This window comes from Solea solea, chromosome 18 (assembly GCF_958295425.1).
Source record: "Solea solea chromosome 18, fSolSol10.1, whole genome shotgun sequence".
NCBI classification, from domain to species: Eukaryota; Metazoa; Chordata; class Actinopteri; order Pleuronectiformes; family Soleidae; genus Solea; species Solea solea.
Window position 1 is genome coordinate 20874272 of NC_081151.1, and position 12067 is coordinate 20886338.

Genomic DNA, 12067 nt, shown 5'->3' on the forward strand with positions numbered 1-12067 from the left:
TCAAAATAGTGGTACTTTTACTTGAGTAAAATATTTGAGTACTCTTTCCACTACTAGACTATACTATACTATACTATACTATACTGCACTATACTATACTATAGTATATAGTATATACTGTACTATACTATACTATAGTATAAGTCAGATAATAAATGTGTGTTGTTTTGTAATTTTCCGATAAAACTACTCAGAAACTACTGCTTGTTGCTGCTGTTGTTGTGGAGGAGGTACTTCCGTGCTTATGGTCTGACGTCAGTATTATTAGCCAATGAACGGTCTCGCCGACACAACGCTTTATTATTTTTTTAACCCGGTTGTTGGTCTGTCAGGCAAGACAAGCAACGTCATGGTTATTGGGAGTATTTGCCATGTCGTCGTTTTACTAAAATATGTTTAATTGTTAGTAGTACAGCCGTAGTAAGACGTTACCACAAACGACCTCTTAAATTCTCATCAAATAAAGGCGGAAGTTGTGCCTGAGAGCTTCACTGAGGGCAAAAATGGACACCCGTGAGAAGCAGCGAAGTCATTGGCTCACGAGTAATGGCGGGGTTTTGCGAAGACTGGACATGTCTGATTTGAAGCGCTTTCATTAGCGAGACTCTGGCCGCGATCGAGTGAAGACAACAAGGACACTGAGTCGTACGAGTGAACATGAAGTGAAGAAGGTGGTTAACTGTGTCACTTTCAAGCTCGTCCGTAAAGTGTTCGTCTGTAACAGCGCGAGCGTCCGCGGAGCCGAATCAAGATGAGCTCCTCGCGCGAGATAAAGCGTAAGTACTGTTTGTTTGTTTGTTTGTTTGTTTACTGCAGGCCGTGTTTGTGCGACTTAAACAATGTCAGATACATATTAAGCGTGTGGCGATCACGTCTACAGAGCTGCAGAAGGCGAAGAGCAAAGCGCAGAGCAGCAGCAACTTGAGAGAGGAGGCGAACATCTGCAATCAGCTCGGAGAGCTGCTGTCCAGAAATGGTACGTGCGTCTTTATTAGCGTCCATGATGATACAACAACACACAAGCGCGCATGCGTGCTCAATTAATGCCATCGGTCTAGTATTAGTTTCTCTTTTGGGGCTTATATGAGACATGAGTGAGTGTGTGTGTGCATTTATAATGTAAATATTGGGACTGGGGCATCAATTTAATGCCAAAATATCTTGATATTCATTTTTGGAATGAGAAATATGTAGAGGTCTGATTGAATGTTACTGTTGTTTTGAACACCAATAGTGATATAGAAATGAAATAAGTAGTTGCAGCTGCATCATTCCTAAGAGTTTATCTGTTTAAACCTTTTTTTATTATAAACACTGTTTATTATCCTGTCAGTTTCTTGAGAGATTGGGGACAGACAATGAAGCTTATCTATCTATCCATGTTTACCTGCTAAGGATATTGTGCCTCAGATTTGTGAAATATCTCCATATGAAAAAGCAGATTTTCTTCATGTATATGTATATACCTTCCCCTCTCTTTGTATAAATGAAGGCTTATCTTATCTTATAACAACACTAATTGTTGTGCATGCTCCATGTTCGCTGCTTTTCTTGTGGGTTAATGTGACTTAATTGCCCTCGTTCTGACCGCTTGTCCGGCCACTATGTTCAGTCTGAGCTTCTGGGTTCTCAGGTGATTATGAGGCTGCCATCAGAGAACATCAGCAGGAGTTGGCGCTGTCCGAGGTGCTGAACGACGTGATCGGACGGGCCGTGGCCCACCGTAAGATAGGCGAGTGCTGCGCGGAGATGGGAAATATCGAGGCTGCGTTGAAAGTAAGTCAACTGGTGTACCTTATGGCCGTTAAAGCACTCTCTTCAAATCTGGGCCTGTAGGGAATGCAGCACCACATGAGTGTTTATTTTATTGTTTTTTCAGCACCAGAAGTGCCACCTGGACTTGGCTCGTTCTGTTCGAGATTACGCCGAGGAGCAAAGGGCGCTGGCCACGATCGGTCGAACCTACCTCTTCCGTTATGAATCGGACCAGTCGAGGAGCAGTTTAGAGAAAGCTGAGGATGCTTTCAGGAAGAGCCTGTCTGTTGTAGATGATCGTCTAGAAGGTGTGTGTTGAGTGTTCATGGGGAGAGTGTTCTTTCTTCATATTTAAAAAAAAAAATTTTATTAACATTTTTCTACCCGTCTTAACTAAAGGGTCAGTGCCGCAGCGAGAAATTAACGAGATGAAGGCTCGCCTGTTCCTCAATCTTGGCCTGGTCTGCGATCACCTGGGGGAGCCCAAACGCTGCAGCGAGTTCATCCGGAGAAGTGTCTTTATCGCTGAGTATGAAGACCCTAAACTATACGTTCATATGTCCGATGGTGTGTTTCCACTAGCCCGACAGAGTGCCGTCACTAATTAACTGATTCTAATGATTCATTACATCGAAAAAAACTGCTTTACAAGTCACTAGTTTGTGTTTGTCACATATAAAATGAAGTCACGGCAATTTCAGGCAGCCGTGCTGTGATGACTCCGCCAACTTTTGGGAAGTACTATATTGTAGAGCTGAAACAATGAATCGATTATTAATCAATTTACTAAATGAATCCATTTTATTATGAAAATCCATTCCTCGGTTTGAAGATGAATAACAAAGAAATCATTAAAAGTGAATCATTTTGGACCAAACGGTTAATCGAGAAAATAATCGACAGATTAAGCGATGAAAAATAATCGCTAGTTGTAGCTCTACTCTATTGTAATGGAAAACCTCAATCTCACTGTATCTGTTTAAAATGCTTAACACAGAGTGTTATAATTGATCTGTATTTAATCCTCTGAAGGAAGAGCCAGTTGCTGGAGGATCTCTACCGTGCAAACTTCAACCTGGGCAACATCTACTTCCGTAATGGTCAGCGCTCGAACTCTGTGCGCTGCCTGGAGCAAGCCAAAGAGTGTGCCCGCAAGATTAAGGACAAATTCGGCGAGAGTGAGTGCTTTCACTGCATCGGCAAGGTACGGACGAACTCGACCCCCGGGGCTCTCCTTGTTCTCCTCCTCCCTCTTTGCAGTAAGAGTGAGTTTGTGTGTCTGCGGCGTGACTCCACAGGTGCAGCTGTCTCTGGGCGATTTTGTAGCAGCCAGACGATCTCTGAAGAAAGCCGTCTTGCTCGGTTCCCAGCAGCCGCTTGACCGGCAGGCGGTGAAGAAGGTTTTCAAATATGGTGATGCATCAAAAGTCGTGTCGATTATACAGTGTGTGTGTTTTTAATGGTTTATGAGGTGATGAGTCATGATCGGATTCCTCCACTCTCGCAGCGGACAAGGGCTGTAAATTGGAGGAAGAGCTGGGGGAAGATCAGGGCAAAAAACTCAGCTCCCATCAGACTGTGGAGCTGTCGGAGCAGCTCGGCGACCTCTGCTGCAAGGTCGGCTGCTACAGCAAAGCTCTGGACGCCTATCAAGCACAAGTGAGAGACGTTAAAAGACGCGCACACATTATTAATGTGAATGGTGATGGTTAGACCGTTGAATTAATGTCACCCTGGTGCAGCTGAAGGGCGCTGAGGCTCTGGGGAAGCCTGCGCGGGAGCTGGCGGTGATCCACGTGTCGCTGGCGGCGACCTACACTGACCTGAGACAACACGGCAAGGCAGTGGATCACTACAGACAAGAGCTGGCCTTAAGACAGGGCAACTCTTCTGAGGTATAGATGACCAACACTCCATGATTATGTCTTTAAATAAGAGAGTAAGACTTGGAATCAGTTTATTGTGCTTAAACTTGCCAAAATAAACGGGAGAGGATTTCTCGTTTTCTCCTAATGGAATAAATCTTTTGTAAATCTCACATTTCTAAACTCCTGATTAGTTTACTTCGGACTCTAATTCCTGCATCCGTGTCTGTCAGGAGTGCAGCACATGGACAAACATCGCAGTAGCTCAGGAGGAAAGCGGCAGTGCCTGCGAGGACATCAGCGACAGCTACAGTACGGCTTTCCGCTGCGCTCAGAAGTCTGGACAGGCCCGGCTCCAGGTGAAGTCAAACGAGCGTCTTTAATAAATGCTATACATTTATTACCTAAAGGTAGAAATGAAATAGCACTGTGGTTCCTGTTTGAGCTCGTCCTCTCGTTCCATCGCGCAGAAACGCGTGTTGAGGCTGTGGCTGGCGTCGCAGAGGCGAAGCGGAGCGTCCGGTGCGGAGGACACCGAGGCGAGGCTACGGGAACTCTGCGCCGCGGAGGGCTGGAGTCCAGATGGGAGTGACGGCGAGGAAGACGAAGAAGAGGAGGAGATGGACAACAGCGAAGCTCTGGATGACAGCGACGTCGTCCTCTCCGATTCAGGTAGGCCGCTCTGTCGAGATTCTGGCACCGACATAGATGTATTACTAGGGATGTCCCGATCCGATATTAATATCGGATATCGGTCTGATATTGATATCAGATATCAGTCTGATATTGATATCGGATATCAATTCAGGTAGGTGTCTCTGTCGAGATACTGGCACCAACATAGATGTTTTACTAGGGATGTCCCGATCCGATATTGATATCGGATATCGGTCCGATATTGAAACAGATATCAGTCTGATATTGATATCGGATATCAATTCAGGTAGGTATCTCTGTCGAGATACTGGCACCAACATAGATGTTTTACTAGGGATGTCCCGATCAGATATTGATATCGGATATCGGTCCGATATTGATATCGGATATCGGTCCGATATTTATATCGGATAAAGGTCCGATATTAGATATCTGTCTGATATCAGCCAAAAAACAAGTATCGGATTATATCAGACTGCCTTAAAAATCTAAATATAAGCGCTCCGATACAAGCAGTCCACTCCGCTCCAGCACTTCTATCCGGGTTTTACCTGCGGGTTTTACCTCACTCACCCTGTGTGGGTTGGGCTAATCCAAAATAGTAAAAACAAGGGGGGTGTTCGCTGAAGACACGCTGTTACCTGTGAAACACGGGTGCTCTGAAAACACCCCCATTAGCACTTGGTACTTTCCTCCTGATGAAATTAACCATAGACTGTATGAAATTAACATGGCAAAAAATGGAATATTCTTATGTTGAAGGTTAAAATTGATGTAACCCATTGGTTAATAATAAATGGGTCAGTTTTTCTCAGACCTACTGTTGCTGACTATTGTTCTCTGTTTAAGTAATATCACTTGATCAAGCCTATAAAATAAGTCATTAAAGTATGTATGATTTGTGCTGATACCGTATCGTATCGTGTTTTCCAGATGATGATTTGGAGGGTTATGACAAAATGGTGTCAGGGCGGAGAAAGGCTGGAAGGGTGAGGCATTCATCAGTGACTCGGTTTACTTTGCACACACCTCACACACTCAACTGTTTCACCCTCTGACCTCTTCATGTTTCCTGTCGCCTCCTTGCTTCAGTGGAACAAGAGGAACGAGAAGGGCGAGACATCGCTGCACAGAGCGTGCATCGACGGGAACCTGAAGCAAGTCCAGTACCTGGTGGAACAGGTGAGGGGGAAACGCGGTCGATAATGAAAACAGACGACGCGCTGCACTTTTAGAGCTTCTTCCAAATATTTACTGCACCAAAAAAATCCACGTTCATGAATAAAAAATGTCAAAACAGTGTGTGATTACGATTGTTCTCTGTATGTCAGGGTCACCCAGTGAACCCCAGGGACTACTGTGGCTGGACTCCTCTGCACGAGGCCTGCAACCACGGTCACCATGGTAACTGTTTTAGGATTGGAGTTTAAAGCTTGTTTCATGCAAACATGTTTAATTTTTAATGATGCAAATGTTTATATACGACAAGACGGAAAAAGATTCTCTTCCATTTTCGTACCTTTTTTTTTTTTGTGTCTCTTGTGCAGACGTTGTAGCCGTGCTGCTGGAGCGCGGCGCCAACATCAACGACCCCGGCGGTCCCTTATGTGACGGCGTGACTCCTCTTCACGATGCCCTCGCCTGTGGCAATTTTCACGTTGCACGGCTCCTGATGGAACGAGGGGCGTCGGTCACGCTGCGCAACTCCAAGGTGTGTGTGTGTGTTTTTAACAGAATATTCCCCTATTCCCTGCTTTTGTATGAATATCTCTACTTTATTTCACACTATTTAACATTTAAATAATCATAATTTGGACTTTTGTGAACCGTCCACGTCTGAATTTGTGTAGAAATCCCCTCACTGCGTGGTTTTCTGTTTGCGCCTCAGGGCGAGATGGCGATGGACACGCTGCGTCAGTGGCAGAGGACGTACAACAGAGAGCTGGACCACGAGGCCAAAAAGGAGTGTGTCACTACTGAGAGACTACTGAGGAAAGTACTTGCAGGCGGAGGTGAGGCGAGGCTCTCGTCATGTTTTCTCCCCTTTTTTTTTTTTTGAGGGAAAATCCTCTTAAACGCTGGTTTTTTTCTTGTTATCTGTGTCTGATGCTTCAGTGCCCGCCGCTCCAGCTCCAGCCAAGCCTTTCGACGCCCTGCAGGACAGCCAGCTGTTTGATGCGGAGAACTCGCAGCCGCTGGTGTCCTCCGGCGGGGGCCTCTCCTCCGGTCAAGAGTGGCCTCAGCTGAGCAGAACCTCCGAAGCAAAGGCGCTGCCGGCCAGCCCGAAACGGCGGCAGAGCAACGGTTTCACGCGGCGTCATCGAACCAGGGGAACGGATTCTGCTGTTCTGTATGGGGTACTGACTGATGAATACTTTCAATTTTGATTTATTGAGGTTACACAAACTAAATCTTAAATCAGAGTGCATTATTTATGTTGTTTCCCCTCAGAATAACAACAGCTGCTCAGAGGAGAGTGACTCCGACGGCCCTGTCAGTCCTCTGCGTCCAGTCCGGCCCAGGCACAGTTTCTCATCGGCCCCGACTCAGAAGGACGTTCCACCAAGCAGAGAGGCGAGCGCCGTCCCCGCCTCGGCCAGTGTCAGAGAAGACCCCGCGCCGTCCGTCTTCGCGCGGGAGGAGTACCACAGCGCCATCCGAGGCTTGGGCAGCTCCAAGACGCTCCTCCAGGGTCTGTCGCAGCCCCAGTTCTCCAGCACGCCCGCCGTGTCGTCCAGCAGCAGAGCGGCTCTGGTTCCCGAGGAGGAGTTCGTGGCCGACGACTGGTTGGAGGACGATTTAGGGGAAGTTCAGCCCAAGAAGAAGAGGAGGCTTCGGGTTGAGCAGAATGGGATGGAAGCGGCCTGGAGTCAAAACAGAAGCTCAAACTCTGACGCAACCTCTCGAGGTCTGTGTTTTCTATTATATTATATCATATAATCATTCAAATTTATCTTCTGACTAATTGTTTTTCCCTTTTCTGTTTAGCTCTCGCAGTTCCCTCCTCCTCCAGCAGGAGTCACTCTCTGAAAAAGAACGGCGCTCTGAAGCCGCACCAGGTCAAAATGACTCAGATGCCCGGGATGGTGAGGCTGGGCAGGCGAGAGGTCAACAGGTCACACAGTCCCAACGTCACAGATGATGATGATGACATGAGACCGGCGACGCCTCCTCATCCTCATCCTCGCATACACGTGCAGGTCAGATTATGTATAGAGCGTGAAAAGCACTGAAAATTGATGAATTCAAAGTCGTTAAAGAGTTAAAGATCTGACAGATTACATTCCGAGTTTATTATAAAGGACGGCACCGACTGCTGTGAGACGGTTATTAATGAGGCTGGAACTGATCGAGACGACGTGGTGCCATTTTAAGCAGTTTTTCTTTCCTTTTTTTTTTAAATCCTAAAGGGCATTAGTCACGCTGCACGCTATAATGTTCCAAATCTGCATTTTAATCTCAGTTTTTAATGGTTTGGGAGGGATATTTTGTCATTATTAGACACAAGTAGTCAAAGTCGTTGCGGTTTGATACGACATCTCTGCGTCATGGAACTTCACGGCTGTATTTTTGTTTATTTGATTTGCAAATGTGTTTTCCGTGAGTGACTTCAGGCACTTGAGCAGTGACTTTAAGTGATTTTCATTTTTAACTCCCATATTTCAGGCTCCTTCTCAAACCTTGGCCGCCGCCCCCGTGTCAACGCCGCTGCCTCCGCCCATCAGAATGCGGGTCAGAGTTCAGGAGGACGTTTTCCTAATTCCAGTTCCGCAAAGGTTTGTTTAGAATGAAGCGATTTTAGTCGCCGTGTTCCGTAAGTGTAAGGGAGGTAACCCCTGTATCTTCTCATCCTCTCCTCTGTGTTTCAGCGCGGCAGACTCGCGCACCGTGTCGTGGCTGTGCGAGCAGGCGGCTCAGCGCTACTATCAGAAGCGCGGCCTCCTGCCTCGCCTCTCGCTGCAGAAGGAGGGCGCTCTCCTCTGCCCGCAGGACCTGCTGCTGGCCGTCCTGCACACCAACGAGGAGGTGAGGCCGGTGTTGAGGACACGCCCTCTTGCCCCTTTTCCCGTACCTGCAGCTTTTAAATGAGAGGTGTGTGTTGCAGGTGTTGGCCGAGGTGTGCTCCTGGGATCTTCCTCCGCTCCCCGAGCGATACAAGAAGGCCTGCGACAGCCTGGCAGCGGGTGAGCGACACGCTCGACGACACAGTCGCGTCAGTAGTTGTGTGTGTGTGTGTGTGAGGAGAGGTGACGGTTCCTTTGTGTCCCCGCAGACGAGAACAAGCGCGTGAGCCGGCTGTGCGAGGTGCAGGACGGCAGCTCGTCGGTGTCGGTGTGCGGCCTCAGTTTGCCGCCGTCCTCCCTCAACCCGCTGCTGCGCGCCCTGAAGCTTCAGGCCAGCCTCACCGAGCTGAGACTCTCCGGCAACCGCCTCGGCGACGACCTCCTCCCCGAGCTGGTCGCCACGGTCGTCACGATGCCGCGCCTGCGCCTGCTGGACATTTCGGCCAATCGCGTAACGGGGGAGGGGCTGGGGAAGGCGGTGGATTCCTTGAAGGGACAGAGCCACGCTGCGTTTCCGGTAAAATCTGCACACATTTATTGACATTATAGCACTTTAGAAATATGTGTAATAACATTATACTGTTTTTAAATGTGCAGTATGAGCAGTTCCTCCAAAACAGACGATGTCCAAAGCCGATTTTTGCTCGTTTTTTAATTCCTGCGTGGCTTCGATTTGGTTACGACACCAAGACGAGATCAAAAATGGTTTCGTGCAGAATGCGGTTGAGGTTTTTTGGGCCGTCTGCATGACTGTGAGCAGAGGAGATGATGTAACTGAGGCGTCTCAACAGTTTCGGGGCTTTATTTAGTGTTAAATTCAGGAGACATGAAAGAGCATTTGAATGTTTTGTGGAAATCTTGGTTCTTTCTGAGGTTAGCCGTAAGCTATGGTTGGAACTTCTTGTTCCTCACCAGTTACTCGGAAGACCGTTGCTCTTTTCACACGTCTCGTTGTTGCAGCTCATGAGTTCGATGATGTGAAAACCACATTTGTCCTTCCCCGAAATGCACACGTCTTGTGATTGAGAACATCTGCCGTGCTGCTTCTCCTCTCGCAGAGCCTGGAGGAGCTGGACCTCGGCATGAACCCGCTGGGCGACGGCGTGTCCGAGTCTCTGTCCTGCCTGCTGTCCTGCTGTCCCCTGTTGGCCAAGCTGTCTCTGCAGGCCTGTGGTCTCACCGCGCGCTTCCTGCAGCAGCATCGACTGCTGCTGGCCGGCGCTCTGACGGGTAACGGGTTTCCTGACGAGCTCTGTGGTCACTGGGCTCTTCACTCTGTGTTGTAAAAAAATGACATCAAAGTCACTTCCTTCATCGTGTTTCTGTCAATGAATGTATTATAATTGACAGAAACAATTAAGTAATAGAATGTAAATTAAGCAAACATCATTATTTTAAGTTTTTTCTTCACAAAAATGGGCGAAACAGCCCTTTAAACAGTATAATACAAACTTTTTGTATTATTGACCTGTTAATGAACATTTATTAACGGTATAGTAGTATATCTTTTGAAAGTTTTTATTTTTGATGTTAAAGGCACAGGCCACCTCAAATCCGTGTGTTTGGCCCACAATGCACTGGGCTCCACGGGCTTTGAGCTGGTGTTGAAGACCCTCCCTCTCCACTGCCTCACACACTTGGACCTGTCTGCCGTCCACAGAGGTTCTGCTGACTGTCCAGCACTGGACCACCTCACCAAAGCCCTGTCCCAGGTACACACACACACACACACATTATTCATTATGATGTCATCATTGTGGTTTACATGGAATTTAGGATTATGTTGGGATTATCTTGAATTTGCAGGACGACTGTTCGCTGACCCACCTGAGTCTGGCAGCAAACGGACTAACGGACAGCAGTGTAGCCACCTTGGCCAGGTAGGTGTGTGTGTGTGTGTGTTGCTGGGGGCGGAGTCATCGCTGACTCCGATTTATACACGGGACGCGCAAACTAGTGGGTGTTTTCGGTGTAAATGAATCGTTAGAATCGGTGCATGAAAAAGGATTCGTTCAGTACTTCTGACGCTAAATACACCAGACTCCTCTGTTAAATATTGAGATTTTAGACATTTCCTTTGCTAAATGTTGGAGATTAACGCACGTTTTCGGAATCTGACGTGATAGTAACCTCACCTGAGCAGGTACTTAAAAAAAAAAAAGGTACTATCGCTAATGGAAAAACGTGCCGTTCCAAAGCGAGTCTTGCTGGGACCATGTAGTGGAAAAGCGGCATTATTTCCCTCTGGTTCTCTGTGCGATTGTTTTGTTGTTGTTGTTGATTTTCCTCCAGGTGCCTCCCTGCGTGTCCCTCTCTGCTGAGTTTAAACTTGTCAGGAAACCCGTCGGTCACGTCGGCTGGACTTGACAGCGTCCTGCACTCTCTCAGGGAGGCTTCTCGGCCTCTGACGCTGCTGAACCTTCAAGGTATGCACTGTGCTGCAAGCCTTAGTGAAATGTACTCGAGAGTTTTGTTCATAAAGGGATTTTTATGGTAGATATTCACAGAGAACCATGATCACATGAGAACTGTTGGGCGTGTGGATTTTGTCCTCAGGTTGCCAGGTGTGGGGCCCGTGGGACAGCGCAGGTCTGGACGGTTTGTCAGAGCTGGTCAAAGACCTCCGTCTTTGCTCGCAGGGACTGAACAAACTGGACAGACAGGCTTTAAAGCAGAGCTGGGGCGACGGCAGCGACGGAGGGCGGTCGCGCGGACACGTCGTTGACCGGAGGGCCAAGTGCCTGCTCTCTGTTGTGGCCTCCTCCTCCTCGTGAAGATGGAGGCAAAGGAAAGGAAAAATCTGCTGCGCCGGCTTTTACCAAAGTCCCAAAGACACTGCTTCTTCCTTTAAATGTTCACTTAAAGGTGACTTAAAGGCTGCTCCCTTAAATGTCAGTGACACACGTCATGTGCATGTATAGACGCTGATGGTAAATGTGAATCCATCGTATGTTTTGTGTCTTTTGTACATTATTTATCGTCTTTGTGCTCGACACGTTGGATTATTGTGTATGATTTGATTAAATAAAGTATTAAAGTGCTTTTGCCTTTCTGATCTTTTAAGGAAAAAATATCTGTTTTAACATACAAATTGTGTATATGTATACATTTGTGTATATTTATATATATTATATAAATATTTTATATATATACAGCATATATATATATATATATATATATATTTATATTTTAAGTGGAGAATAAATGTGACCAAAAAAAACAAATGAAATCTTTCTAGATGCAGTTTTATTTATCGTCACTGACGTCCACAAAGCAATCATACTTCCTGGCTGAATCCTTATTTTCTTACAGATGTAACCAGATTTTCTTTTTAATCTATACAATATCAGAAGAAATTAATCTCTACTTCTGTCTGTGATTCTTGACGTTCAGCACGGACGACGAGCTCCGCCTCCTCCTTTGGCCTAAAAGAGAAAACACCAGAGAAGAAAACAATTAGCTGAAAGAAAAAAGCAGTGGGTGACAATAGAGAATGACAACGTTAATAATCTTAAGTACTTATCATGCAAAAATGTCTGTAATATACCAATATAATAATGTTTTATAAAAATACATAAAATCCAAATATTGTCTTATTTATTTCATAGTAGGGCTGCTTTTAGTTTTATTCATTTTAGGTAGTTTTTCTCTCCAATTTATAAGAGTTTGGGTATAAAAAAGCATTGAAATGTATTTTAAATTTCCTAAATGCAACACTCTGTGTAA

General features: G+C 46.4%; 1 protein-coding gene across 1 annotated transcript; it reads left to right on the plus strand.

Moving 5' to 3' along the window:
- The first annotated feature begins 416 nt into the window (after nucleotides 1–416).
- Nucleotides 417–11382, plus strand: tonsl (tonsoku-like, DNA repair protein). The gene is made up of 28 exons (XM_058616292.1): nucleotides 417–776; nucleotides 881–976; nucleotides 1634–1776; nucleotides 1880–2063; nucleotides 2155–2284; nucleotides 2788–2959; nucleotides 3054–3168; nucleotides 3263–3414; nucleotides 3498–3650; nucleotides 3854–3979; nucleotides 4091–4292; nucleotides 5211–5266; nucleotides 5370–5459; nucleotides 5609–5681; nucleotides 5825–5988; nucleotides 6166–6289; nucleotides 6393–6634; nucleotides 6729–7185; nucleotides 7266–7477; nucleotides 7944–8053; nucleotides 8147–8303; nucleotides 8383–8461; nucleotides 8551–8858; nucleotides 9400–9571; nucleotides 9878–10053; nucleotides 10148–10221; nucleotides 10634–10767; nucleotides 10898–11382. The coding sequence occupies exons 1-28, from the start codon at nucleotides 752–754 to the stop codon at nucleotides 11113–11115; spliced, it is 4344 nt and encodes a 1447-aa protein (XP_058472275.1). The 5' UTR covers nucleotides 417–751; the 3' UTR covers nucleotides 11116–11382.
- The last annotated feature ends 685 nt before the right edge of the window (nucleotides 11383–12067 follow it).